The sequence below is a fragment of the Takifugu flavidus genome, chromosome 19 (genome assembly GCF_003711565.1).
Source record: "Takifugu flavidus isolate HTHZ2018 chromosome 19, ASM371156v2, whole genome shotgun sequence".
Lineage (NCBI taxonomy): Eukaryota > Metazoa > Chordata > Actinopteri > Tetraodontiformes > Tetraodontidae > Takifugu > Takifugu flavidus.
The window spans coordinates 9,041,814-9,068,909 of record NC_079538.1 but is presented as its reverse complement, the minus strand read 5'-3'; the positions used below and the strand labels follow the sequence as shown (position 1 = coordinate 9,068,909).

General features: G+C 46.3%; 4 protein-coding genes across 8 annotated transcripts; 2 read left to right on the top strand and 2 right to left on the bottom strand.

Annotated features, from left to right (window-relative positions):
- Positions 1-877: 877 nt before the first annotated feature.
- Positions 878-6,704, bottom strand: gpatch2 (G patch domain containing 2). Of its 3 annotated transcripts, none has more exons than XM_057016656.1 (10): positions 6,274-6,694; positions 5,483-5,726; positions 4,825-5,378; positions 4,597-4,661; positions 4,280-4,477; positions 3,732-3,852; positions 3,394-3,433; positions 3,188-3,252; positions 2,960-3,048; positions 878-1,875 (listed from the first exon to the last, which is right to left on the bottom strand). In XM_057016656.1, the coding sequence occupies exons 1-10, from the start codon at positions 6,321-6,323 to the stop codon at positions 1,706-1,708; spliced, it is 1,596 nt and encodes a 531-aa protein (XP_056872636.1). In that variant the 5' UTR covers positions 6,324-6,694; the 3' UTR covers positions 878-1,705. The 3 variants fall into 3 exon arrangements, with proteins under 3 accessions (XP_056872636.1, XP_056872637.1, XP_056872638.1); XM_057016657.1 differs by having other exon boundaries at positions 4,828-5,378; positions 6,274-6,684; XM_057016658.1 differs by lacking the exon at positions 878-1,875 and adding an exon at positions 1,885-2,524 and having other exon boundaries at positions 6,274-6,704.
- Positions 6,705-7,598: 894 nt separating this feature from the next.
- On the top strand, positions 7,599-19,568 carry lpin1b (lipin 1b). 3 transcript variants are annotated; one of them, XM_057016650.1, is made up of 20 exons: positions 7,599-7,756; positions 11,793-11,996; positions 12,077-12,172; positions 13,115-13,401; positions 14,197-14,298; positions 14,386-14,509; positions 14,600-14,924; positions 15,002-15,095; positions 15,177-15,361; positions 15,452-15,545; positions 15,656-15,725; positions 16,329-16,421; positions 16,504-16,565; positions 16,734-16,872; positions 16,963-17,111; positions 17,211-17,297; positions 17,397-17,549; positions 17,662-17,776; positions 17,877-17,980; positions 18,057-19,568. In XM_057016650.1, the coding sequence occupies exons 1-20, from the start codon at positions 7,688-7,690 to the stop codon at positions 18,229-18,231; spliced, it is 2,727 nt and encodes a 908-aa protein (XP_056872630.1). In that variant the 5' UTR covers positions 7,599-7,687; the 3' UTR covers positions 18,232-19,568. The 3 variants fall into 3 exon arrangements, with proteins under 3 accessions (XP_056872630.1, XP_056872631.1, XP_056872632.1); XM_057016651.1 differs by lacking the exon at positions 7,599-7,756 and adding an exon at positions 8,184-8,325; XM_057016652.1 differs by lacking the exon at positions 7,599-7,756 and adding an exon at positions 9,712-10,077.
- A 715-nt stretch (positions 19,569-20,283) lies between these two features.
- On the top strand, positions 20,284-25,453 carry gnpat2 (glyceronephosphate O-acyltransferase 2). Its single transcript, XM_057016653.1, has 16 exons — positions 20,284-20,479; positions 20,942-21,142; positions 21,221-21,397; positions 21,472-21,601; positions 21,711-21,838; positions 21,905-21,980; positions 22,079-22,230; positions 22,371-22,501; positions 22,651-22,892; positions 23,433-23,690; positions 23,777-23,856; positions 23,956-24,096; positions 24,182-24,281; positions 24,362-24,455; positions 24,557-24,618; positions 24,708-25,453. Exons 1-16 carry the CDS (start codon positions 20,456-20,458, stop codon positions 24,758-24,760), a joined length of 2,049 nt encoding a protein of 682 aa, XP_056872633.1. The 5' UTR covers positions 20,284-20,455; the 3' UTR covers positions 24,761-25,453.
- On the bottom strand, positions 25,397-26,894 carry LOC130515962 (uncharacterized). The gene is made up of 2 exons (XM_057016666.1): positions 26,712-26,894; positions 25,397-26,087 (listed from the first exon to the last, which is right to left on the bottom strand). The coding sequence occupies exons 1-2, from the start codon at positions 26,773-26,775 to the stop codon at positions 25,570-25,572; spliced, it is 582 nt and encodes a 193-aa protein (XP_056872646.1). The 5' UTR covers positions 26,776-26,894; the 3' UTR covers positions 25,397-25,569.
- Between the last annotated feature and the right edge of the window lie 202 nt (positions 26,895-27,096).

Here is a 27,096-nt window from a genome sequence, read left to right as displayed (position 1 = left end):
AGCCTCTCATCCTGTTCTGCGTTGCATCGCCTCTGCTCTGTACTCACTGTCAGGTTCATCCAAGAACTGGACGGCTGGTCGTCCACAGCTGCAGCCAGTCAGTCAGTCTCAAGGACAAATGCTCCAGCTCTCCTCGCCTCCGGTCTCTGTAGCTCAGCGATGCAGCAGGCACACACACACACACACACACACACACACACACACACACACACACAAATAAACACAGATGCTCCCTCTCCTCCCTCATCCAGCGCTGAGTTCACCTACCTACCTGCCGATGCTCGCGGGAGAGTCCCGAGAGAGCACGTGTGAGACAGAAAGTGTGTCTAACATAAGGGAGGGAGGGGGGGGGGGGGGGGGGGGGGTTGGTGGTGATGGGGTGAGGTGCGGGCACAGTCAGCATTCCCTTATATGCAGCGGTAGGTGGTGAGTAGAAGGGAGGGTAGAGGACACGAGGGGCTCCTGTATTCCCATAGATACAGAGGAGGGATTTCTGTTGCAGCCTTGCAGAGATGGGAGAGAGGGAGCGGGGAGGCAGCAGGGGGAGACGGAGCATCGGATTTCAGCCATGTCGAGTCAGCACGTGAATGTGATGCGCGTGTTGATGGAGTCGGACGGGCGCGTTCTCCCCGGGACGGGACTTTTGAGTGGTTTAAGAGGCGTCAAGGACAGAAAGTTTTCCGTCACTTTGACGTCAGCCGAGGTCACAAATCGGAGCCTTGAAGTCATTTCAAGGGTTTTAAATTGAGGGGGGGGATTTAAAATGACAGCACAGCTAAAGAGTTTTATTTAAAGGTTGAACTTAAGGGAGTAGCTTCGAATTAGCCTCAGACACTCTTGCGCTCAGCGGCCACAACAGATCAGAGGAGACAAACGCTGATATGTCGTATCATTTTTATTCACTGAAATCTGAATCGCTCTACCTGTGCTGAAGTCACATCTGCATTTAGGACAATCTTGGCATTGCAGGGAATCTAGAACAATCTGAATAAAAATGGGAATTAACCGCAATCTTTTCAATTTTCATTCGGGCTGGGCAAACGTGAACTGATGTTTATCAGAATGGCAACGTTCCTCCAGTCGGTCTAATTCTAAAATATTAAAATGGCCTAATTCCAATCATTTCACTGGGACTTTTTAAATCAGAACATGGTATTTGGGAGGATCTAAAACATTCTGAATGACATAACTGTGTGCAATAACTGGAAATAATAAAATGGTTCATCCGTACAGTTCACCCTAACCTAGATGAAAGGAGCAGAAATGAAGGTTATCCCCTATTAATATAACCGGGGAATCATGTTCTTGTGCAATATCAGACAAAACATTTCTCATTAATTAACCAACACTGCGGACTGAAGTCAGAAAGCTGCTGCGGTCGTCTGCACCAATTCCAGCACATTTCTCGTCTCTTGATGTGTTTGAGGTAACGGGGCTGAGGCAGCATGCCGGCTTCACTGGCTCATGTTTCAGTCATTCATCGTCTCCATTTGCATGTGGGTATCTTCTCCCAGTTTTCCCAATATGGGAAGGTTTCTCCGCTGTAGACTCTGGTGCTGGGTTAAGCTTCAGTCCTATGCCTGACTCACATTCCTGGATTATTAGAATAATCTTTTTTTAAAACCATGCTGAGCAGTAAAGCATCCCTGCCACTACTTGGAAAGGTTGGGGCCACCAATGATGAGCCAGGAACTACGACGGGTCATCAGTTAAAACCCAACCCTGCTCCTTTGGGCCTCTGCGTTGCCCTGATGGGCTCTGTGATGCCCCTGCCGTCCGGACCCAGACCCATTCCTGGGCTCCAGCCCATGCTTTGCAGCATCCGGCTTCCCATGTTGGAGTCAGGGATGGGGGGAGCGCTCTCCCCAACCAATCCTGAAAGAAAGGTCCAGCGTTAGAAAGGGGATATTTTAATTTCCCCGTAGTCGTTTCCCTTTTTAGTTGTCGAAGTATGCTTTTTTTTTTAGGATTGGTTGACTACACCGGTGCATTTGTAAGCTATTGCAGGTGATGGTATCGCGGTAAACTTGTGACATCATTAGTCCATTAAAACCGTTGACCTACGTCTAAGTAATGTGATCATGTAATCAACTTTCCAGTCGCGTGGCACGGCCGTGTCTGTCTGGCTCAGACAGCGGTCGTTTCGGCCTCATCCTTCCTGGAAGTCCACCACGCTGGCACCCCCCGACCTTTCCCACTTCCTAATCCCATCTGTATTTGTACGGAGCACCGGGTGCCTGGTGAATTTGGCAGCAGACGTCGCCAACAGCCGACCCTGTTCCCATTTGAAGGCTCCGAATGTGCCTGACATTTCCATGAAATATACCTCCTACTGCAGCAGCTGAGTTATTAATAGCTAATAATAGTAATGCTCCTTTAAAAGGCACAATTTTAGAAGCTGAAATATGAGTTTTTGAGAATACAAATTAGAGGTATCAAGATGTAAAAGATTACCTAAAATGAGACAGGTCTTTAGGCTCAATTGGTTATAATGGGTAGATTTCCGAACAGCAGCTGTCTTTTCCTTCCAAAAGCATCAACGTCCCCAGAGGTATAGAGAGTGGTGGTGGGGGGGGGTTTACAAGTGTTAATGGCTAAGAGCTAATCCAGTATCTCTGCTCTGACAGCATGACTATCCAGCTGAGTCTTGTCCGAAAAAGCTTCGAAGGAAAAGGGGGTTAAGAGCTAAAGCAGGGGTTTAATGAGAGGGTGAGGAGAAGAGGAAGAGGGGGATGAAGGACGAGGGACTCCCTTCTCTCAATTAATTTTTTCTGAAAAATGTAGTGAAATGCTTATTTTTAACTCGGTCCCTGGAGCGTGCACGAGAGTGGGAGGAATCGGGCTGCTGAACACACAGTTTAGGTGTGAGAGTAAAGCCGGAGCCAAAAACAGGAAAAAAAAAACAGTTGGCAAAAGGGACAGATGGTCTGAGGGGTGTGACTAGGTGCTCATCCAATACCTGAGGGGGCCGTAGAACCAAGGGGTGCTGCTTTTCTCCTCCGCTTGACATCTCCCGTGCATAAAGAGCCGAGGTGCCCGCTGGTCTGTCTACAAAATCAGTCAGGCAAGACAACAAACGGTGGCGCCATTAGTTTTGCTTTTAGACATCCATACCGGCGCTGCTACTGCTCCGAAAACAAGGTTATCAAACTGCTTTGAGCACCGGAGAAAATTGTTTCTTTCTCACCGACTGGCTGTTTTTACAGAGCAGCTCCTCCGATGGCCTTTCTCTGAACGAGGGTCCCAGTGCAACTGAAGAGGAAGCGAGTAAAAAAAGACAAAAAAGGGACCCGTGGAACAAGACTGCACCAATAACACTGGCTCATGGTAAGAGACCTGCACAATGTATTACGTTTAAAAAGGAATAAATTGTGTGAAGAAAACAAGGCTCACCTGACCGTGTTCCCTCCTTGACCCTGAACTAAACCAAGGCCTGTGGGAGAAATAAGAAGGAGCTTCAGGCTTTCAAAAGCTCATCAAGGTAGAATTCCTGAGAAAAGACTGAGGTCTAACTGTTATTCATCATTGTTGTTGTCAAAGTAACCTTTTTGGCCCCCGTCCAGCATTTAAACTTCTATAAAGGACCCAACAGCCCTTTTAATCTTTTAACGATTAGCAAGCTCAACTTGTGAAATGAACATTACAAAGTTTCCTACAAGAAATCCAGACTGATCATTTGTAGAGAAAAGATTTTTTGAGTTAAAAGCTGTTTTATATGGAAGTGGACTCACTCATGCGAGTCCTGGCTTTGTCTCCCCAGTCTATCACTGAAGCCTTGGCTGGTGCTGCCCTGCAGTCCTGCCTCAGACGCTTCCTGGTTGCCATGGAGACGACTCAGACGGGCCTGGAACCCTGTCAGACACAGCACGGGTTCATCAGCAACAGAAATCGGGACACTGAGATTCGAGGATTGCTCTTTCATTCTTAAGTTTGCCTTCACAAAACAGAACAGAACATACATCAGGTGGCACACATTTAGAGACACATTTAATTAGAAAGAAGCACAAGTTACAAACACAATAAGCTAAAATAGTGGATTAGATGTAAATTATACTCTTTGCTGATTAAATCTGGCATTTTTCGTACAGACAGTAGGACTTCTGGCCACCCAACTGTGCGGTCTGTGTTTTGTGTCTGCCACCTAGTGGTCGCAAACGAAAGGACAACAAGGTCACCAATGTGATGTCATCCTGTCCATTTCTTACTGCTATTCTGAAACTTTACACACGCATTAGTATCGTCAACAAGCACATGTTTATGACCCAAGTGATCTGTTTACCTCTCTGAGCTCCAGGGCTCATGAGTGGAAAGGATCCAGTGAGAATGCTGTTGAAGACCGGGTCCACTAGGTCGAGCTCCCCAGAACCTGTCTCCCTCTCCCACCAGGGAACCACTCCGGCTATCCCACATGCACCCCCAGGAGCTGACCCAGAACCAAGCTCACCCTCATAAAACCAGTCACTTTGCTCGTCATCACCTGAAAATGAAGTGAACACGCTCTTAAAGCACGAAGGGTTCGTATTAAGTTTCTCTTTTCCAACCACACAAAACAGACAAACACGTGCTTGAGTCAAACCCATGATTTCAGCGATGTACCTTGTCTCCCCTCATCATTGGTATAAAGGCCTCCGTCGCTGCTGTTGCTGACACTGCTGGTCTCACTACAGTGGATGAAAATTGAAATGAGATCATTTGAGTAGACTTTTCAAGCTCAGGGTGTCGTCGATACCAAAATTGGACCAGGTGTATCTTTACCTTACAAACGAGAGGACAGTTTTTCAATTTGAAATGCAGGACATGAAAAGAAGGCTACCAAACACTAACCACCTGTCACTCATTTCCTCATCTGAACCCTTCTGCTCCTCCAACTCCATCTTGTCTTTCGATCCTTCTGTTGGGGAAGAGATGGCATCCTCACTCTCCACTACGACGCCTTCATCTGCAGCTTCGAATCCCAACTTATGCGTAGCCAGTTTCCTCTTCTTCACCCTGTTCTTCCCTCCAACTGGCCCGGCAACCAGTCCAATTCCATAGAGCTCCATGCCTCCCCTGCCTTCACCACTACTGAGTCTATGGTGCCTTGCACCGATGCGTGCTTTGGGGACCGGCGGGGGGCCCAACATGGTGACAGTGGGAGGTTCCGGGTCCACGGGAGGGTCTACAGCCATACGTTTGACCTTGCGCCTTCGTCTGAGGCTGCGAGTTCCCTCTGCAGATCCTAGCACTCCCAAGTCGTCTGGCCAAAGCGGCCGCTTGCTGCGTCCCACATCTGCTGTTAGGAGGCTTCGCCGCTTGGGTCCGAGCTGTTCGTCTGAGTCACTGTTGTCACGAGCGTGGCTATTGGCAGCGGACATCCCCCCTGCATTAGCCCGGTAGTCCTGCAACAGTTTGGTAACATCTTAGCCACTTCCGTTTATCACAAGACTGGAGCCTTCCAGACGGGAATTGCTGGGTTCTTGTGGATTCACTGGACCGCACTCACCTTGTGATCCTCCACACTGGACTCTGAGCCCTCACTCAGATGACCTGTCTCCCAGGGTGGATGAGGGTTGTCCGAGCGTCGCTTCCGACCTCTGCGTTTCCGAGCTTGCCTCTTGAGCAGGCACCCCACGGCCAGAGCATGGTCGCCCCCATCACCAAAGCCACCCCGGGCGGCTTGCTCAGAACTTTCCTCCAATGCTGACACCAGGTCATGGACCAACTCGTCCATTGTCCGGCGAAAGTGCCTGTGTTAAGGACAACAGTCTGCATTCACGTGTCAGCTTAAAATCACTTTAGAAAACCTGGAGTGAGTTGTAATAAATGCCATAACAAACCTAAAGCTAACCCACAAGCTAATGCTATTTTTATTCGTACTTTTGCTTTGGCAGTCAAGTTGACTCACGACCAACTACAAAACTTAACGGCCTTAGATTTAAACATTAAATGTGACGACACAATTTTGATTAAAATACTACTCCGGAATGGCGTTGACAACATCCCTACATTTAGCTTGCTGCTTTGATGCGTTATTAGCTCCATGGGCTTGAATAAATCATTTTAGATGATGTTACTGATCATTACGTCTTTCAAATGTCAACAAAACCCCCGTAAACACCTTCTCTATCGACGCGGACAACTATTGCTGGATGACTACAATGGTTAAAAATATCGGAATAATACAGTAATCACATTAGCATCGCTGCTACTTGAGCGCTAGCTGAGTAGCTGTCCGATTCAAGAAAGTGGAGTTGGACAATATGTTCGGTCTAAATGTTTCCAAAGAGAACGTACCAGCCGGTTCCTGCTTTACCGATGCTTTTTAGGTTTGCCGCACGGAACATTAAACCGCAAAATACCAAATAAGTTTAGCCAGAAACAGCAGACAAACACTGACACAACACAGACATCATCTTGGCACAAAAGCTAACGAGCAGCTAGCAGCAAGCCACCGGACAGGACCGAGAAAGCCAGTGGCGACACGGGGACAGTGCACCGGAGCGCCTTCCAGACTTTTTCCCCTCGAAAGATCTTTGTAATTTACAATGTTTCACTCCGTAATATGCTCCACAATAGCAATGATTAAGTTGTAGTGTTTGTACGTTAAGTGTGTCGTCAAGGGTGTCTGAGGAAAAGTGACATTTTATCATTTAACGGAGTTGTGTGGTCTTAGGGCGTCACTGTAATAGTGCAAATATGCGCAAACACGTAATATTAACGTCGCAATTTAGCTTTGGCGCAATGAATTAAGGATTCTGTGCTCCATTAGACAAATTTTACACTGAAAATCCCGCACGGAAGTCGGAAACCGGAAATAGAATTTGCAGGCGTTCAAATTAAAAGTTGTGTATGTGTTGAGAGCGATTTCTGCAGTAAATCGAACTCATAGAATGTAGTTTCTTGGAAGGACAAGGTTGTACCTTTTTGATGTCCAATATTTTTGTCCAGTGCATTTATTACCAAATACATTATAGAGACTAGCCATGACGCTCCCGTTGCCGTTTGAAGTTTAAACCTAAAATTTGTTTGACCGAATTACGCCTTAATTTTTCATGTGGTATATGCTGCAGCGCAGTAATTTCCCCGTTTTCTTACATTTTAAATAACAAATCCTTGTGTAATTTACATTTTGGACGCTAGGGGTCAGCTCAGACTGTCTATTGGGGGGAAAAACCTTCCCACGCTCTTTCTGTCAAAAACACGCCGCAACGAAAGGTCACTAGTTCAAAATGATCGGTGTAACACGCGTCATATCAAATAATGTTCTCAGGAAGAGTTTCTCCCTTGCATGAAGCTTTGGAAGTCACCCCATGTGACAGGTGTGGTGCAGCCACGTGGGTCAGGGTCAACAACAACAGGTGCCAAAGTGTCTGCAGTGAGACAGTTACACAATGAAAACCCATCAGGCATGTTGTTTAGATTAGCGGGAGAATTTCATCAAGATGATCGGTTATTATACGCTTATATGTGTAAGGAAATCCTCCTGAAATTCCTAGAAACAATCCCAACCCACACGCTCTCCTTCTCAAGAAGTCAGATGATCCTCAGAACATCTCGGGTTTCTGACCAGTGTGGCCCAGGTAAATTTAGTAAGACGCTGTGTACTTGGACCCAGCATTCTGGCACTTGACACACTCGCAGACGAGCTAGACCAGACATGGCTGGTGGAGTTTGTTAGTCCAGCTGAGACCGAAAACATTATGGAATCATGACTTCAACAGAAGACGAAGAGGAATTAGACGAGGCTGTCGAGCAGTATGACACCACTTGGAGCTGGGTAAAGTGACTTTAAAATCATTTGCATGTATGAATACTTAAAGAGGTGCACGATAAATGGAACACCGGACGGGAAAAACCTGAGGGAGAAATGACGGAAGGATAGTTTGAGATGAGGTGATCATCTTTTCCATGTTGTAAAATTAATTTACTTTCTAGGTTTTAGAATTTGCTCTGATTTCTGGTCAAGGACATAAGGAATAAAGTCAATGTGTTCCTCCTATTTTGATATCCTTTAATCCCTTCCTGAAGCCTTCCCTGAGAAATCAACATGCATACTCTGATTGCTGACAGATCAGTTTTGGGCGTTATATATGTAAAAATCTCATGACTCTCAGGCCAGAGTAAACGGAGCCAATCAGAGGCCCCGGTGACGTGTAAAGGTTGTGCAATGAGTCTGTGAATATGCCAGCGAGTGAAAAACGGGTACGCTGCAGCCAGCTATGGAAGTGTGTCGTGTTTGTGTTTGGAATGTGTGAGATTTGACCTGAAAGCGATTAGATAAGGCTGGATGGACAGGTGCAACTGTGCTCAGTGTCAATGTCAGAAGTCTGCAGGTGGGAAAAAAAGGTTTGTAGAGTCTCCAAAGTACTTAGGTTGGTAACAAAACAGCGTAATACAAGTTCATTTTGTAATTAGAGGGAATAAAAATGTATGAAGTTGTTCATTATGTAGGACTGTAACCAGAGAAGACTGAACTGAGCGTGATATTGCATAAAATCTCATTTTAAAAATGGTAAATCTTCTGTTCTACACTACCAGACGCTACATATTATTAAATGGTATAGCCTGACAGATGTCACACCAGGCTTCTATTTTAAAAACGACTGTTCCCCTCTGGCAACGCATTTCTTCTAGGCAAAGCAACTTTTTCTCAGAAACAAGTCTCAGCTCTCAGCGCAGCTCAACAGCTCATGTGTCTGTCAAGAATCCAGGGCTGCTGAGGTAAATCTGATATGTGGCCAGCCTGGCCGACTCAACGAAGTGGCATTGAGACGTGTGTCAGGCTGGATTTTGCAGGATTACTGCCTCAGTTTTAGGATTTCATGGCAGGTTTTTTTTCTAGAGTTTACTGAGGTGTTAATGGAACGGACATAAACGCAGTGTGAGGTCACCTTTTCTGACGTAACTCTACTGTATTTTACGATCAAAGACGCCATCCTCCATTCACGGACGTGCTCGGTGTCAGACGAGGTGAAGTGCAGGGTCAGCGCATGAACATGACCCAGTTGTTGGGCAACAAACTGTAAACTAATCAGAGCCTGACAGATGTGACATGGAACTGTGTGACATGGTTGCATACGCTGCTTGCTCAACAAATTCAGATTCAGATTCAGATTCAGATCCTTTATTGTCCCACACGGGGAAATTTACAGTGCAACAACAGCAGCAAGAGCACTCAGAGAAAAATAGATAAAAAATGACCAACCAGACCATGTACAAGTGGACAGTGTCCATCATTTATCTCTTTTTTAAAACCTAAATTCCACCTAATTCCTTCCTAGCGTTGTCGTAGAGCAAGTGGTCTAAAAGCATACATGCAAACATGCAGAAGATAACGGACCCTTTTTCCTTTGGTTGAGGACACCACTGTTCAACACAAACCTACTACTATTTGTTACCATGGCACTATATATAACCCTGTATTACTACTGTCTATATACAGTATATACGACAGTATAATACGAGTGTAAGTCACAATATGTGTGGGAATGAGCTGCTTGTTCAGATATGTGACCGATTCAGTACAGTTTGAGTCAGTCTTTATTCCTGCACAGCGACGCCGCTCAACCACATCCTGCAGCCAGGCTCACGCGGCCCAGGTGGTAACGCTAACATCGCACGCGCGCCAATGCTGCGCTGCGATTGGCCAGAAAAATCACCTCACTGTACCACAGACGACTGAATGGCTTTAGACGGTGACTCAGCCCTGACACATCGAACACCTTTAAACTCTTCGGAATACCCCTTCGGTCACTGTTTTAGAATGTTGTCTAATTTTGCCACGGGGTCGCTGTTAACAGTGTTTTTGTTGCCACTGTGGCAGCCGAATCGATGAGTTTAGCAACTCCACAGCTCGACGCTGATTGGTCCGTGCGCTGCGCGTGACGTCATCCACTTGACAAGAGAGCTCGGCGGAGGAGTGAGTCGGAACCTTGTTTCAGCCGCTGGATGTTGGTCTCTGACAGCTCCACCAAACAACTAAATCCTTCGATTCGGGGGCTAATGTCGCTTCAGTAATGCCCGGCCGTGCCGCCCTCCGCCGCTGAGGAAAGGAACCAGGCTCCCAGTGCCGTCCCCCAGCCTGCTCGGTTATTTGAGGTCTGTGCCTGTTTATTGGAATTGATGCGTTTGCAGTAGTTTCCGCAAATTCTCGATGTGTTATGGTCCACTTTATTTGCCATGTTATGAGCTACGAGGCTGCATTGCATTCACGGAGTGGTTCCAATTAAAAAGAGGATTTCAAAAAGCTGATGCTTTATGACACTGGGAACATCCTTTGTTTTAGTAAAACACATTTAGTAAGTGAAGGTCATCGATGTCATGGTTGTTGTGTGGCTTATGTCTAAGTAATAACACTAATATGGCAACTTTGGGAGACATCAGAGCCCACTTGAAGCCCAGCATCTCTTGATGGACCCTTCACAGATGTCTCTGTTAAATCAAAGAGCAATTCCTCAAACAAATGGGTTGGCATCCTTCACGATCACCCCTTTTTAAAGCAAAGTGTTCTTTCATCAGCAATATGGGGATCTATTTTTGGATCTAGGTGCATAGAGCTGATAGCAAAAAAGGGCTCCTGCTTTGAACGTGATTGCTATCAGCTCGGTAACTGGATGCCTCAGTGAAAGCAAAATGAATAATTGAAATGACGGTGAAGGTCATCTATAGGCAGCTCCTAAAGTATTTGTGGAGTTCATCTGCTGCTCTGTTTGGGACTCATGTTTGGGGGGCCTCCGTGACACGTGCTCAGCGAGGGAGGGCTTGTTTTCCTCGCTCCAGTTCTGGAAAGCTGCAGAAACGTGATCCATCTTGCTTGGCCAGTCTTTGGGTGTTTTTGTTGCTTAGTGTTGATAATTCTTCCTCTAAATTATAGACAAATGTAGAATGACGTGCGTGAAGTCTTGTGTTTTATGTCAAAGTGTGTCCCTCTTTTAGGCATTAGTTGAAAATTTGCCAGAATAAACAATTATTTCCATTGAAGCCGTAGCTTCGCTCAAGAAAGTTGTGCAAGAGCCATGATTGTGTACAGATGAATGAGCGGCCGTCAGTCTCAGGATTTATCTTTAGGCCTTTTTTATTTGTTTAGAGCTGCCGTCAAAGCTCCTCAGCCAAGCGCAGTGCGTGTCATTAACATATGTTCCCACATTCTGATTTGTTCTGTGACGTACGTTTGTCGTAACTTATTAAAACAATATCCTGATTTCCAATCCAGGTTTTATGTATCATTATGTTTTCAGTGATGTTTTCCCAAACTAATTACATACTGGGTTGTGGGACAGGGATTAGTTTTGCTCCTTCTGGTGATCTCTCCATTTATTTGTAGCTTGTATTCTTTAAAATTTCATTATGATTAAAATTCTGAACTTTGAGCAACTTTGGCAACTGGATGTCTTCAGTTCACGGAGGCTTATTTTACATGTCTGTTACTTTCAGGGGCTTTAAGGCCTTTAAACCTGAAACGATACATATGAGACAATGATGCAGACGAAGATGAAACCAACCTGTGTAACCGCCTGTGTTACTGACAAGACGTTTGCATTAAGGAAGTGCTCTATTCACATGGGCCCTGTTTTAGCTCAGCCAATCAGCTCCAGAAATGGCTGTGACTTATCTCTGCAACACAAAAGCTACCGCAGCCTCTGCACTTTCCTCTCCCGTCTGGGTCTCTGGGTCTCTGTGTTCTATATCTCCCTACTGATCAGTATGTGGAGGGTGAAAAGGTCAACAAGCAATGAGCTAAGTTCGTCCCAAAAGACTGAGAGATGTCAAATTATGGTTTAATAACTTTATTTCACAATCTTTTTTCTATCCAGACCCGTCAGACCATGAACTACGTGGGGCAGTTGGCCGGGCAGGTGTTTGTCCAGGTCAAAGAGCTCTATCGGGGCCTTAACCCCGCCACCCTTTCCGGCTGCATCGACGTCATCGTGGTCAAACAGCCCGATGGCTCCCTGCAGTGCTCTCCTTTCCACGTCCGCTTCGGAAAGATGGGAGTCCTCCGGTCGCGAGAGAAAGTGGTAGGAACATTGAAGAAAACTGGATAGAGGCTAATTGTGATAGCCCTCTAATATTTTAATGTTTTTTTTCTGTCCTGCAGGTGGACATGGAGATCAACGGAGAACCCGTGGACCTGCATATGAAGCTCGGGGACAATGGGGAAGCGTTCTTTGTGCAAGAGACTGAAAATGATCAGGTTTGCATGTTTTTTTGATCTTTGTGCTAACACTTTTTACTCACGCCTAAATATAGACACGATTCCCCCGCGTCTTAGAGACACCCATGTTTACAGTCAAGAAGCCTCATGCATAGTATAGGAGATTGGACAAGGGGGCACACTGTGCTGATTTGGCACCCTGGCCAGGAATTTCTTCTTTCCTTCCTGCCTGAAAACATATTTTGGGGAGTCCTGAATGCAGCATTTACTAACTCAGCCTCTCTGACCTAAATCAGCTCGTGGTCTGATGTCAGGGAAAATACCAGTAGCATTTTGAAGCACAACGCGCCTTCATGAATTTGGCAATGATGCAGAATTTGTTAATTTAGCATATGAGGAAACCCTTTTTTTTAAAACCGTAAAATCAAAACTACCAAAAACAGCAGTTTTCAATTTGTTCCCAGAAAAGATTTTTTTTTTCTAGGTTGAAACAACAAAGTCACGTTCTTGGAAATATGTTTTTAATATTCCACACCCATGCGGAAGTGTGCAGAAGTTATGCTTAACTACCAACTCCTTGCAAGCATGAAAAAAAGGGTCACGGGAGGTTTGTTTTCCCCACAGTGGTGTCAGATTCCCATTCCTGGAAAAATGAGGAGGGGAGGAGGATTGTCTGTCCCTCTGTCTCTTTTTTAGCTTTATACCAAGTACATCCAGACCACATGTCATGTGACCATAATTCAGTGCTTCCTCCTTCTGTTTCTATATGTACGTGTACACGTGCCGACATACACACGAGCACACACACACACACACACACACACACACACACACACCACGTGTTTATACTATCTTGCACTGACAGAATAAGAGGCACGTGGAAAGCATTTTCCTTAAATGGAAATGGGTAAAATTCCAGTACAGATCTTGTTCTGGAACACTGAATACAAAGAAAAAATGATTTGTTTTTTGTGTCAACAGGAAGTGGTTCCCTCCTACCTGGCCACCTCTCCGATCCTGTCTGATGGAGTCATACTAAAGACCTCCTCTCTGATTGGGAGGAAGAGCTCTGTAGGTCAGACCATACAAACCTTGGGCTCCACGGGAAGCACTGGAGAGGCTGGTGGTGCAAAAAAGAGGAGGAAGAGGAGGAGAAAGGCACGAGCAGACAGCTTATGGAGGGAGGAAAGTGGGGAATATTCGGAGGACGATGACATGTTCACCATAGACATCAGCTCGGACGAAGGGACGGAGATGGAGAGCAGCAGGTGGGACATATATATATATATATATTTAATGAAGATGAAAGAGTGGTGAAAAAAGAAAGAGTGATGTAAGCAGAAAATAGTGGAAATTTTGGGGAAGGGAGGGAGCCACGTGACAGAGCACTGTGCGGACAGTAGTGCAGCAAGAAAAAAAGTATAACATCGCGTCAACGAGCTTTGAAAGCTGCTGGAATTGGGAAAAATAAACAGAGCAGGCTGTGTAGCAGAAGGGCCTCCAGCTGTGGCATAAACACGCTCACAAAACACTCAAAAGCATGCGCACAACACTCCCGTTTTCTCAGGGTATCAAAGGAAAAGCTCTGCTCATGAAAAGGGGAAGTGTCTCAAGCTGTCGCTGGTTTCGGGTCAACAGTTCAGAGATCTGATCTATAGGCAGGCAGCTATAGGAGCAATAGCTTAAATCCCCTTGCTGTGAATGATTGCAGCTGTAGCTGGAAAGAGTAACAGCATAGTGTTATTTCCCCCTCTGCATGTGAGCGGAATTGCAAAACAACACAAGGAGCAGTCGATTCATCACCACTGAGCATGTTTATTGGCCTCTAGCAAAGTCCGCTCTTATATATATTGTGTACCTGATTAACCCTGACTAGAGAGTGGTCTTTTGTGCTAACTCAAATCCAGTTTGCAGCATTTTGGGACACTGTTTGCTGCAGGACACGTCATGTTTCTAGTGCAGGTGGAGTCCAACATGTCTGGGCACAATCTCTGAGGGGCTTTAAAAGCACATCAAAGGAAGAAAAAAATCCTATTTAACATATTTGTACTTGCTTGATTTAGGGGCACGTCACGGGACATCTTAAGAGACGAGGCAGCCAGCGGCTCTTTCCAGCAGAGCAGACTCCACACACGCTCCGACGGGGAGTGGAGCCCCCTACAGAGGTGTGTGACTGGCTTATATGGTGACTGCTTTGTTGCCCATTACAGGTGTTCTGTTTCTTATTGTCGTTTATGCACTTTCCCCAAAAGTCCTGGAAACTCTCGTTCCACCTCTCCCAAGAGTGACTCTGAACTGATGAGCAAGTCCTCAGAGGCGGAGAGTCAGAATCCCACCATGCACTGGGCGTGGGGAGAACTGCCACAGGCTGCAACCGTAAGCAACGAGTATACTGTGGATACATCCGCACGACAAAAACAAACCTGCTTCCTTCAATCTTAGCGTTTTTCTTTTCTCCTCTTCCAGCCGTCCTTCCTCAAGGTGAGATCTGAACCACCCCCAGTGTGCCCAGAATCCATCCCCGTGTCCGAAAGCACACACTTCCGCGTGATAACTCCAGAGATGCCCTCCGAGCGGCGCGAAGCGTGTTCGGAAATACCAGAACTCGGACTGTTATTGAGCCGCGAGGCTACGGATGAGACGGCCATCGCGGTGGGGATGGAGTCAGACTCAGCGAGGATGGAGACCGAAACTGTCCAAGCTGGAGTAGCGGAGGCTCGTAGGACGGGTGACATGGAGGAGACGGTGACCCTTCCACCAGGCAAAACAGATTCTCCAACCAAGAGAAAAGGTAACATTACAATAAAGATTATACACAATATTCCCTTTGCTGCTCGATTCTCATAGTAAAATCTTTCTCTGTTGCAGACAAACGAAGCCGCCATCTAGGATCTGATGGTATTTACCTGGATGACATCACAGAGCTGGAGCCTGAAGTGGCAGCTCTTTATTTTCCCAAGAGGTTTGTGGCGCTGCGGACCTCTACGTAGTTGAAGCTTTTGCAAATGTGCCAGCCAGTCCCACCATCTTCTGTGCCCTGCAGTGATGCCGGGGCAGTGGTTAGGAGCCTCTCAGATCCTGGCCTCCACGGCACCAGTCTGTCCCCGCAGACAGTCAGCTCAGGCGGGGACAGTGGAGTGGACAGCTACTGCGACCACATGGCTGACCTTCCATCTATCACCATCTCTCTGTGTGGAGGACTCGCAGACAACAGAGAGATCACAAAAGGTAAAGAAACACTCGCTTAAGAAACACAAACACAGTGTTGCTAGAGGCGAACAGAATCTAATGTAATGTGTAATGTGTGGCTCATTACAGAGCAGTTTCACGAGAAGATCATCTCTTACCAGCAATTTGCAGAAAACCCCTCCATCATTGATGACCCCAACTTAGTTGTAAGGATTGCTTCCAAGTAAGATAACCACCAGTTTGACTTATGCTGCACAGATTTACCTGCAAATACAGACAGATTTTTACTATATCCACAGGATTTATAGCGTCACATCTTGTTTTTATCTTCAGGTACTACAACTGGAGCACTGCAGCCCCACTTATGCTGGCCATGCAAGCCTTTCAGAAACCACTGCCGAAGGTAAGAAATTCAGAAGCAGCGCCGACGTTTGTGTTCACATATAGACCAGATTTGTGGCTCCCCCTTCCGGCTGCAGCGGGTACTGCCGTGGCTACAGCTTGGGCCCAGTAAAACTATTTTTATTTTTACATAGAGCTCTGAAATGGTCTAAATCCATATTTTGGAGGAATTATGGGCATTATGTTAATGTAGCCTCGTGAACTTAATGTTATGCAATGCTCAAGGTTAAACTTTGTCTTTGCTTTCTGTTCTTCTTCCATCTTTTTAATTTCCTCTTTTTATCCTCCATCCACCCATTCAGTCGTCTTACCTTGGTTACATTTACTCAACATTAGAGTTTTTTGTCTGTTGTCTCACCGGGGTGCTCTGCTACAGCTCCGTACGTCTGATATGCCATTTTATGTCTGTTTCTTCTCCCTTTTTACTTTCTCTCCCTGCCTTACTCACTCTGAGGACATAATCAGCTGTGCAGCTTTAATTTACACCATTTACCTTCAGACACGTTTTTGTGTTGATTTAAAGTCTTGTATGGGTTCAGTTTTTCAGCGTTTTTTACTGTGTTGTTTTGTGTTTGTTTGGGTCCCGTTTTGCTCTCTGCCCCAGGCTACAGTGGAGAAGATCATGAAGGAGAAGATGCCCAAGAAAGGTGGGAGGTGGTGGTTCTCCTGGCGAGGGAGGAACAGCGGCAACAAATCTGTAAATTTGCTTAATCTCTTAACACTTATTAATCTCAGCCAATGAGGAATCTGATTGGGGGGAAATGCTTCTACTCTTGTAGGATTCTGCTTCTGATGGTGGAGCGTGCGGCTCTGCAGAGCAGGCTGGGAAAATGACAAACAGGTCAGAATCAGCATCGGGAGCCATTTGGACATGTTGTACAGTCCATGAACATTAAAACATTGTTAACTTTTGGACATGTTGTACAGTCCATGAACATTAAAACATTGTTAACTTTTGGACATGTTGTACAGTCCATGAACATTAAAACATTGTTAACTTGTATGCCAGACATAAAGAAGAGTCATCTTCTAGTGATGAGGACCTCAGGGCAGCCAAACAGAGTTCTTCTGCCATCCAGACAGATCTTGTGCTCGGATCAGGAGGCGTTTCATACAAGAAAACACTCCGACTCACATCAGAGCAGCTGGTGAGGAGTTGTTGTTTTTTTTTTTGTAATTTATTGTGTTCATCTTTACATGATGAATCTCCGTTTCTTTCTTCTGCGTGGCACACACAGATGTCTCTCCAGCTGCAGGATGGTCCCAATGACGTCATCTTCAGCGTGACCACCCAGTACCAGGGAACCTGTCGCTGTCAGGGCACCATCTACCTCTGGAACTGGGACGACAAGATCATCATCTCAGACATAGATGGAACCATCACCAGGTGTGCAAAACATCGTTATCTTTACTGTAATAATATTTAAATATGCTTTATTGATCTAGTAATACAGTGTGAAATCACATGGCTTTGTCTTAACCCCAGGTCAGACACACTGGGTCACATCCTGCCCACACTGGGGAAGGACTGGACCCACCAGGGCATCGCACAGCTCTATCACAAAGTCAGCCAGTAAGCAATTCTAAATTTAATTTGATCAATTACTCTAATAAGTATGGAGTTTTTAAAGCAGACAATAAAATCCAATTATGTTTTCTTATATTTTACCAGGAATGGCTACAAGTTCTTGTACTGCTCAGCTCGAGCTATCGGCATGGCTGACATGACCCGCGGTTACCTCCACTGGGTCAACGAGAGGGGCACGATGCTCCCCATGGGGCCGGTTCTTCTCAGCCCAAGCAGCCTCTTTTCAGCTCTGCACAGGTTTCTGATAAACCCAAACACATTAAAGATGCACCAAAGCTGTGGGTATTGCTGCTCAGAGCTGATTGTCGACTATTTCATCATTACTGTGTCGCTCTTGTGTGTTTGACAGAGAGGTGATTGAGAGGAAACCCGAGATATTTAAGGTGGAGTGTCTCAATGACATCCGGACTCTCTTCTCCCCCAACCAGCAGCCATTTTATGCAGCATTTGGAAACAGGCCCACAGTGAGCACATGCAGTATACATATTTGATTTTCATCATTAAAATGTATTGCTATTGGTGCTTACATGAATGCTGGGCTCATTCTGACACCCATTTATGCAGGATGTATATTCCTATAAGGAAGTTGGAGTGCCACTGAACAGGATTTTCACCGTTAACCCTAAAGGTGAACTAGTGCAGGAGCACGCCAAGACCAACGTGTCATCGTAAGCAGCCGATTTATAATGATCTAGTTCATGTTTTTGTCGATATTCTAAAATTCTTTTAATCCTTTCGCTTCAGTTATGTCCGTCTGAGTGAGGTGGTGGACCACGTCTTCCCTCTGAAGACGCGAACGTCCTCCTCGGACTTTCCCTGTTCGGACACCTTCAGCCACTTCACCTACTGGAGGCAGCAGCTCCCTCTGGTGGAAGACCGAGGACCTACACCCACTCAGCCTCACAGTCCCAGTAGCTGACCCGTAAACACAAAACGAATGAAGTGCTTGTGATGAAGCAGGCATTTTTACAGCGCGCACGTGTGTGTGTGTGTGAGAGAGACACTGTGATTAATATGAATGTGTGGAATTTTGTTAGGCACTTTGGCACTTCGACAGCAATAACCAAGGGAGACAATAGTCTTCTAATGCATGGCTGGATATGAACACAACTTTTTCTTGCTGCGTAGCCTTCTGATGTGACCGACCTTTATTTTGGCAGCCTATTACATATACCAAATTGCCTGATTTAATTTAAGTAGCAAGACTTTATAGTGTGTGTGATGTTTTCTGCACATTATATGGAACAGAAGAGACGCCACCTGCAGAACAAACTGTGCAGATATCTAAGGGCAAGTTACGGTACTTAAAATTCTGTAGATTTGTTTTTAATGGCCGTGATAAAGTTTCACTCAGTATCAAATAGTACTTGTATATACTGAGTTGTGTTATAACAATGTGTGTAAGTTAGGTGTTTCCTTCATCAGTATTATAATGTTAAACTCTGTGATTGAGCACAAAGAACGAACAATCATGCAGCTTGAAGGTACGTTGTGTTAAAGGAGTAATTGTGTTTGCTAAGGGAAGAAAAAGCACATTGTTTTAATGGTCATAGTGTTTTCCTTTAAGAATCAAAGATAATTGTGGTTAAACCATTTTTATTTTTCTAATGAAAAACAGTTGTGGTTGACAGGTATGACAATCCAACTCTTATTCGCCTCTTAGTGTGAGTGTGTGAGCGAATGGTGTGTGTCATGTGATGGAGCGGTGACTGTCCCGGGTGTATTCCTGCCTCTCACCCGGCGACTCCTGCATCATCCGTGATTCCGATTGGGAATAAGAGCAAATGGATGAGATCCCAGTTTGCTTTGTGTTGTGTTTTTTTAAGGTGCCTTCATGTAAAAGAACAAGATCACACGCTGTCAGCATAGGGTGCACTCTTAATACTGCTTATTTACATGTTATTTATTTAGACAGATACCAATGAATGCACATTAGTGTAATGTGTCACGTCCAGCAAGCCAAGACCCATCTGTAAATATACATATCAGACAATCTAACACACAATCTGAATGTTTATGTCTTAAATCCTAACGCACATTGCGATTAAAAGAGCAGGATCTGAGCATCACATGTAACTGGACAATGTATCATGGCTGTGAGTGAAAGTGGGTATGGTGATTGAGTACTTCCACTCTTGTCATTATTCTTTCTGTGAAAGAAACAAGATATTTAAACACCTAGTATTTGCCTTGGCTGTGGACAACACGATTTGTTCATTTACTCCAATTAAAATTTGAAATGAAACTTAATAAAAATGGTTCTGTTGATTCATTTTCATTTTCTGTACTAATCGTCAGAATTATAGATTTTAATCAGCCATATTTCTTACTCTTTTGGACGGTGGCTAGTTTTGTATTTTTCCTCAGGTGTCTCCTTAAGGGGCCTGCAGGTGTGCAACCACCCAGCAGCAGGGCCCATCTGCTCTGTTGTGTGAGGACTTTGGAGCACTGCAAGAGCGGAACAAAATGACCTCTGTGAGGCCACTACAGTGCACGTTTCTGCCCAAACTATCAGTAAAAGTCTCCGAGAGGGGGGTTAGGACTTATCCTCACAATCTGATACGTCATTGCTGCATCCTTGTCCCCATATATATATGGGAAAGTTGACAATTAACATCCTTTTATCCTTGAACAGCAATAGCACCTTATGACATTAGTTGTTTTTTTGGGTTTTGGTATATTAAGTATTTCAACAGCTGAATAGAGGAAAAAATACCAACAAATACAAGTCGGGCAGCCATACCGATCGAGTAGAACCCCATTAGGACGGAATGGAGTGAAGTTGCTGTTATTGTTCATTTTGTCGTTTCTTTTAAATGAGCTGCCTCACTAAATGGAACGCGGCCCTGATTCGTATTCTTAATTCAAGGCGCCGCGACCTGCCAGAATGACAACATGGCGGCCGTGGAGCCGCTCCGTTGTCCGGCTCTTTCACTTTTGTAGCACAGGGGGTACTATCGGACACAAGGCTCTGCATTGAACGGGAGGAGTGTCTAAAAAACCCGAACCGTCCATTGGCCTGAACCTCGGGTTGCTGAGCGCCCTGCGCAGGAGGGCTGAGGAAGCCTCGGCTGGAGAGGAACCCTCGGAAGACCAAAGCCGTCGAGGAAGCACCTGAGGCTGCTATTTGTTGCGGTGACACCATGGAGGACACGGTAAGAGCTCCGGTAAGAGCTCCGGTAAGAGCTCCGGATCTGCTGTAAAGAGCCGCTTTTTCCCCTCGCCGTGTAAACTTTACACCGCGCAACTTTACAGAGAGCTTAACGGTGCAGGATCGAAACTTTGCCGTGTAAACTTTACACCGCGCAACTTTACAGAGAGCTTAACGGTGCAGGATCGAAACTTTGGACGTCTCTTCTGCCTCTCTTTGCTTTGTGTTATTAATTTTGTTATAAGTTGAAACTTTGCCCCCAAAACCTTATTAAGGGTAACATTAATGTACCTTTACTAAAACTCAAATTTACGATTTGGATAGTTTTTGCACCACCTCTTTTTTGTGATATTTGGAGACGCTAAAAAGTAATTTTGACATTTTCTGCATTGGAACGGATTAATGCTGGTTTTAAACGTGCTTTTGTGGTTTATTATACAGTTTAATTGATCTGATTAGAACATGTCTTCTCCTCCAGTCCAGCCATTCAGAAAGGGCAGAACTGGAAGAGGAGCCTGAGTTTGTGGACATATTGGAGGAGAGAAGAAGCAGCACTGACCTTGGCTTCGCCCTCAGGACCTTTAGCCCCCAGCCTTACAGGGAAGCCTCACCCTGCTCCTCCTCTGACCTCAGCAGAGCCGTAATGGAGTCCCAGTTTCTGCGTTACGTGGTTAAAGAGGTGAAACACAGAGGGTGTTACCAGAGGTTTGTTGTTGGTGCCATCTACATGAACCCCGTTCCTGCATTTTGTCCCCAGATCGCCACAGAGACGGGAGTAACGGTGAAGGAGGTGAGGGAGGACGCTCGCATCATCCTGGAGGAAATGTCTCAAAACCTGCAGCTGGGGTTTATCCGGCTGATGGCCTACACCCTCAGCAAAGTGTTCAAGAGACTCTTCAGCAACATCTTTGTCAACATAGAGGGGCTTAACATGGTGAGATGTACATAAACGAGAGGTTTGAAACAGACGTCATCATGCAGCACTTTTGTTTTTGCGTGATCCTGAAGCTCCAACAAGCCGTGCAGGAGAACCCTGTGATCCTGATGCCCAACCACCGGAGCTACATGGACTTCTTGGCTATCTCCTACATCCTGTTTAGCTACGACATTCCCGTTCCCGTCATAGCTGCTGGAATTCGCAAGTATCTATTTGACTCCGAACGAGAGCGTGTGATACGGCAGATGCTGTTGGAGTAAGTCTTTTCTCCGCTCCCTTTCAACGACGTCTGTTGATCCTCATCCTGCAGCCCTGTTGGGGATGAAGATTGTCGGAGAAATTTTGCGTCGCTCTGGAGCTTTCTTTATCCGACGCTCCATCGGCTCTGACAAACTCTACTGGGCGGTGCTGTCGGAATACATCAAGACCATTGTCAGGGTAGGACGCGGTATTGGATTCTGTTTGTAATTCCACGCAGCATTTGGACTCCTCTGTTCTCTGTAGAAAGGATTTGCTCCCGTGGAGTTTTATGTCGAAGGTCTGCGGAGTCGTACACTCAAGTCTCTGGTACCCAGGTTAGGTGAGTGTTGGTGTCTATTACATTTATGTCATACTTTGCACATTTTATGCCATTCTTTCATAGAAACAACATCCATGGGTTATTTCATGGGTCTACAGGGATGATGCACATGGTGCTGGAGCCCTTCTTCAAAGGAGAGGTGTTCGACATCACCTTGGTTCCCATCAGTATCAGCTACGACCGTGTCCTCGAGGAATCGCTGCTTGCACATGAGCTACTGGGCATCCCCAAGCCCAAAGAAAGCACCACAGTACGTCTAAGGCACAATCATTTCTTCCAGTTAAAAAGGGTTCATTTTGGTCTTTTCCTCCTTAGTCTAACGATAAAGGAATTCTCCTCTGCATGAAGATTATTTCTGGCTTCCTTCTCAGCTTTGCTTAATCGCCGCAGGGTCTGCTGAAGGCTAGCAAAGTCCTCCAGGAAGATTATGGCAGCATGCATGTGACCTTTGGTCGCCCCCTCTCCGTCCGTCGACTGTGTCACAACAAGATAAACCGCTGCCAGTACAATCTCATTCCAAGGTTAGTAAACCTAAAATTCTGTTTGCGATGCAATGTTTTAAAGCAGATTTTCCTGACCTTAAACTAAATAATTTCCAATATACATTAAGTTTTGTCGTCAGTCCTCCATCGTACGATCTGTGACGTCTGCGTGGTGTCTTTTGCTTCAGGGATCTTCCTCAGAAGCCCAGCGCAGACATTCAGGCCTGTGTGAGCTGGCTGGCTCATCTGATGGTTCGATTCCAAGAAGGCGGCTCGGTGATCAGCCCCTGGTCTCTGATGGCCTCCCTGCTGCTCCAAACTCCCGTCACGGTCTTGTTAGGAGAGGGTCTGTTGTGGCATCGGCTCACAGAAAAAACCCTTTGGCTCAGGAAGCTGGCGTTGGAGTTTGGAGGTCGCCTAAAATGGCCTGGTGGGTGAAGGATCTATTTCTGCCAGCTTCTTATCCTACCAGCAGGTGGCGCTGTGTGGTTACAGACTTACTGATGAGGGCAACACTGTGCTCAAATTATGTCAGCATCAGGTTTCTTTTGGAGGAAAACAATTGCCCTTAGGAAGTTTTGGATGATTGTTTGAACAGTCTGTGCAGCATCTGATGAATTTAAGACCGGAACTCACTCGCTCACTCTGCTAGAACCGGGAATTGTTGCTGCATCGGATGCTGTTCCTAAGCTCCGGTCTGTCGACACCTCACCTGTGAACACTGATGTTCCCTGTCAATTCCATCTGCAGCAGATCAGACAGATTAGATGAATGTGTGTTGTCACAAGTGCTCAGATTCACTTAGGAGCTGTTCAGTGGATTATTGCACTGTAAGTAACTTATCCTAAGAGGACCCCCACTGACCCGTCTCGCTTCACAGGTGTGAGATGTGTGCACATTCCCACAGGTCAATAAGCCGCACCAGCTGAAATTCAGAGGTTGAGTCCTTCCTCTTGACTGTTTCCTCCAGCTCGAGCCCGCCATTCGGATGTGATGTCGTCTGCGGCGGAGCGTCATCGTTCCGTAGTTCGCTGTCAAGCGGGACGCGTTCACCTGGTTCAGGAGGACGAGCCTGCGAGGAAACACGCCGCCAGCCGGGAGGACGGCGTGAGCAGAACAGCAGCAGCAGTTCTGATGCTGGCTTCCTACAGGAATCAGTGCGTGCATGTTTTCGTACGTCCCGCCATCCTCGCTGCAGCCATCCGCACCAGCAGAGCCACACGGAGAGGTGGGATTACAGACCACAGGCGGGATTCCCTAAACGGGATGGCTCTGAAGGAATAAACATGCCTGCCCCCCCCTTTCTGTTCACAGAAGAGCTCTTCAACTACTTCTTCTTCCTGCAGGACGTCTTCTCCAACGAGTTCATCTTCGTCCCTGGAAAATCATCTCAGGTTGTTGTCTCACCTTTCTTCTCGGGACGGTGATGGGAAAGAGGATTAGAGCTGTCGGAGGTTTTGGTAAACTGCTGATCCGTGTTTTTGGATAACCAGGACTTTAATGAGGCGTGCTACCTCCTGAAGAAATGTGGCGCAGTTCACATCACCCAGCAGGAAGTCAACGTCTCAGACAGGGGTCAAGAGGTGTTGGACTTCCTGCAAGCGCTCCTGCAGCCCTTCATCAACTCTTATCAGGTCATTTGAACTGAAATCATGACAAAACACCACTAAATCCAATGTGCTGGCTGTCAGTTGGCTGTACGGGTATCTGTGTGTCCAGGTGGTGTTCAGGTACCTCTGTGAAGATGACCATCAGGTGTTCTCTGAGAGACAATTCTTACCTTCTGTGAGAAAACTAGCCACTAAGCTCATCCTCTCAGGTGCTCTGGACAGCATTAAAGCCCCCCCGACCTTTTAAAATCACCTGTGGCTTTAACTCTTTTACATATTTGCATTCCAGGTGAGCTTGACACCTTCGAAACGCTTTCGTCCGACATGCAGAAGAACGTCCTGTCTGCTCTGCGGAGGCTGGAGATTGTGAGGAAGACGATGGGGTGAGCAGCCCGATGAGCTCCTTCAAATCTGTTTGGTTCTCAGCTTGTTTCCTGCAGAGTTGGAGACTTTTTCATGTTCTCAATCTGTTTCCTGATCCCAGGTCAGAGCAGAGCGAGTACAGAGTGAACAAGGGAGCTGTCAGAAGAATTCAAGACACCCTCTGTAAGTTTCCATCGAGCTGAGGCTCTTTTGTTTAAATGTGTTTATCACACCATCCAGTGAGGTTTAATTTCCTCCTCCTCTCACTGTAGCTGGGAAAATCCCCCCTCGGAAGCTTCAGACTCCGCCTGACGCAAAGCTTTAGTCTCTGTTGGAACTGGTTCACGTTCGCTGTGGGCATTAACTCCTGCCTGACCTTTCCCTGCCTGCTTCTCCTTCCGTTACCTCCAGGAGACCAGCGACTGCACCTTAATTCTGCTCTCAGACAAAACACCACAGGCCTCCGATTAGACTTACAGCACCCATTAAACCCTTTTATGCGTCCTCACTGTCAAGTAAAGCTGTTAAAAACATCTGTTCATCATTTTGATGCAAAATTTTGGCTGTGCGGTGACACAATATCAGGGACGGGTAAGGAAATATCTTAGAATGACTGTTAAGAAACGCTAGAATTCAGGATTGCCCAATCCAGTCCTTACGAGATCCAGCCGGGTTTTCCGTCCTATCAGGGGTGCTTTCACCTTGGAACCCAGGACAATGACCCTGCTGGATGGTGGCCCTGGTAGGACTGGATTGAGGAAGCCTGCAGTAGATGATAGAGGAATTCACCCAGGATGGGACTAACGGCTGAACCAGGAAGTACGTCAGGCTGTTTCTGTCTTCATTATTATGTTCTAATGATGGTTTCTATGTGTTTAGCTGGTTTTAACTTCTTAACTGGATCTGCAATAATATTCCAACTCAAATATCAAATGAATGCTTTCAGAGCTCTGCACCGATGTACCACTGTTGGTGTTTATTTTAAACTTCTTTACAGTAAAATCTGTACCAAAACGCACCGTATGTTACGTCATTTCTTGGTGCAAACCCCTTAATGGTGAGTGACAAGCAGGGCAAAGTTCAACCTCCAGCAGCGAGAACAAGGCCTCACCGAGCCAAATGATGGGGCTACGTTCATCTATACACCGGTGGGACATCGACTTTGATGCGCAAAGCGCTGACGGGGTCTTGACAAAACACCGAGATGTATTCCAGAACCTTGGAATTGAGCCTTTTCTCACACTCCTTGGCCCGGTGGCGCTCTCTGTCCCACCTGTCCTTCTCACCGTTCATCTGGGAGAAGAGGTTGAGCTGGATGGTGCGCAGCGTGGCCGCCAGGACGTAGAAGGCCCCCTGCATCATGTGGCTGAAGGCTGAGCCCAGGCTGAGCGCCGCGCTCATCATGTTGGGCGCCGTCTCGCACACCACGCACACGCCCTCCAGAAAGTGAAGCGTGCCTTTCCTCACCATGGTCTGGCTCTGGTGCTGGGAGCCTTCAGGGGAGGGGGGCTGCTGCACGTGATTGATCAGGAACCGTGCGCAGTCCGCGAAGTGGGTGGCGGCGCGGCGCAGCGGGAGGAGAGCCAGGTACAGGTGGCAAGCGGCTTTGGTGAGAGCATGGAAGAGCAGCCGCAGCTCCAGCACGGCATTGCCTGGAGATAAGAGGGTAACGGGGTTAGCCGGGGGCTAATTTAACACCCTGGTTAATGTCAGCAAGCATTACAAACAGCGTCTGCCACACTGGATTAAAGTTGGTTCTCCAGCCGTGTGGGTGGAGAGCTTCGCCTCACCCGCACGCGCGTCTGTGCGTACGCGCCTCGGCGATGGACAGCGAAACGACCTACATGATATCACATGTTCTGGCTCTTTACTTTAAATTTACAGTCCTATATATTTAGTTTGAGCACTTGTAAAAATGAGATTCTATATCAGATCCACGCGTTTTTGGGGGAAATACATATTTAATGATGATTCTCGGTATATCAAATACAACAGTGGTAGGAAATATCTTCGAATGGAGACTATTAAAGGTTCGGCAAACAACATTTCACCCTAAATGCTCAACATAGAATAAAGTTCTGCATAGAAAGCACTGAATGTGGTTCCACTAGCCTACTTAAGTACATTGCAAATCGCATCCGAACTAAGCGACCCAACATAGATCATGAGAGATTGGATGCTTTTGCTGGTGCAAACATTTCAGGAGTTAAGGATCCAGATTTTAAATGAAAGCAGCAGAAGACACATAACGCATTTCCAAAGTAAGTTTCCCTCACCGTCTATGAAGCAGAAAATCCAGAGCAGGGAAATAATCGCTGCCAACCATGTCCACCAATCCATGTAGTCTCGCCCCTGCAGGACTCGGCCAGGAAAAGAAAGGAAGCCGTGACGGTTCCAGGTTAGACTGTGCCAAGCCCTGCCCCGCCTTTACGCAGCAGGTGCGTAAACATCAATGTGGTTGAACACGCACAGGGGCAGGTTATTGTTGGGTGGAACTTCAAATGCATGCACAGAAATCTTTAATAGCTCACATGAAGGGAAAAGAAATCATTGAGTTTTGCTTTCGTTTCAGGAAAAGCAGAACAGTGTTATATAAAAGTCAGGATTCATCAGATTAAAGCCGTGAAATACAGATCAAAGCTGAAGAGAATTGTCTGCTTT

Coding starts and splice junctions, on each gene's coding strand:
- gpatch2 (XM_057016656.1), bottom strand. CDS start 6,323: ATGTTCCGTGCGGCAAACCTAAAAAGCATCGGTAAAGCAGGAACCGGC. Junction 3,853..4,279: donor GAGCCCTGGAGCTCAGAGAG/GTAAACAGATCA, acceptor TGTGTCTGACAG/GGTTCCAGGCCCGTCTGAGT. Junction 3,434..3,731: donor CAAAGCCAGGACTCGCATGA/GTGAGTCCACTT, acceptor TTTCTCCCACAG/GCCTTGGTTTAGTTCAGGGT.
- lpin1b (XM_057016650.1), top strand. CDS start 7,688: ATGACTTCAACAGAAGACGAAGAGGAATTAGACGAGGCTGTCGAGCAG. Junction 15,546..15,655: donor GTTGTAAGGATTGCTTCCAA/GTAAGATAACCA, acceptor TTTTATCTTCAG/GTACTACAACTGGAGCACTG. Junction 17,777..17,876: donor CATTTGGAAACAGGCCCACA/GTGAGCACATGC, acceptor CCATTTATGCAG/GATGTATATTCCTATAAGGA.
- gnpat2 (XM_057016653.1), top strand. CDS start 20,456: ATGGAGGACACGGTAAGAGCTCCG. Junction 22,893..23,432: donor AGGTCGCCTAAAATGGCCTG/GTGGGTGAAGGA, acceptor TGTTTCCTCCAG/CTCGAGCCCGCCATTCGGAT. Junction 23,857..23,955: donor TCCCTGGAAAATCATCTCAG/GTTGTTGTCTCA, acceptor TTGGATAACCAG/GACTTTAATGAGGCGTGCTA.
- LOC130515962 (XM_057016666.1), bottom strand. CDS start 26,775: ATGGATTGGTGGACATGGTTGGCAGCGATTATTTCCCTGCTCTGGATT. Junction 26,088..26,711: donor GATTTTCTGCTTCATAGACG/GTGAGGGAAACT, acceptor TCTTATCTCCAG/GCAATGCCGTGCTGGAGCTG.